Source organism: Penicillium arizonense, assembly GCF_001773325.1.
Source record: "Penicillium arizonense strain CBS 141311 chromosome Unknown PENARI_contig280, whole genome shotgun sequence".
Lineage (NCBI taxonomy): Eukaryota > Fungi > Ascomycota > Eurotiomycetes > Eurotiales > Aspergillaceae > Penicillium > Penicillium arizonense.
The window spans coordinates 1-207 of NW_019173557.1; the positions used below are offsets into that span (position 1 = coordinate 1).

General features: G+C 47.8%; 1 protein-coding gene across 1 annotated transcript; it reads right to left on the reverse strand.

Annotated features, from left to right (window-relative positions):
• Window positions 1–12: 12 nt before the first annotated feature.
• PENARI_c280G00521 (uncharacterized protein) lies at window positions 13–186 on the reverse strand (the record flags this gene model as incomplete). Its single annotated transcript, XM_022638252.1, has 1 exon — window positions 13–186. A coding segment is annotated over one exon (174 nt), but the record flags the coding sequence as incomplete, so codon positions are not given.
• Window positions 187–207: the final 21 nt, after the last annotated feature.

A 207-nucleotide genomic window follows, 5' to 3' on the forward strand; every position in this document is an offset into this window, starting at 1 on the left:
CAGTCTAAACCGACCACCATCTCTGATTTCGATTCGCTGACCAGTCCGTAGCAAATGAACCTCTGAGCGGAGCTTATCAAGCAATTCTCGCGAGTAGTGGATCTCAGTAGCCTGTTTTTCAGTTTGACGAACGATGCGATTGAGGGCTACCAGCTTGTCCTGAAGCACTGTCCCATCCTCGTCAAACTTTCCGATCACATTTACAAT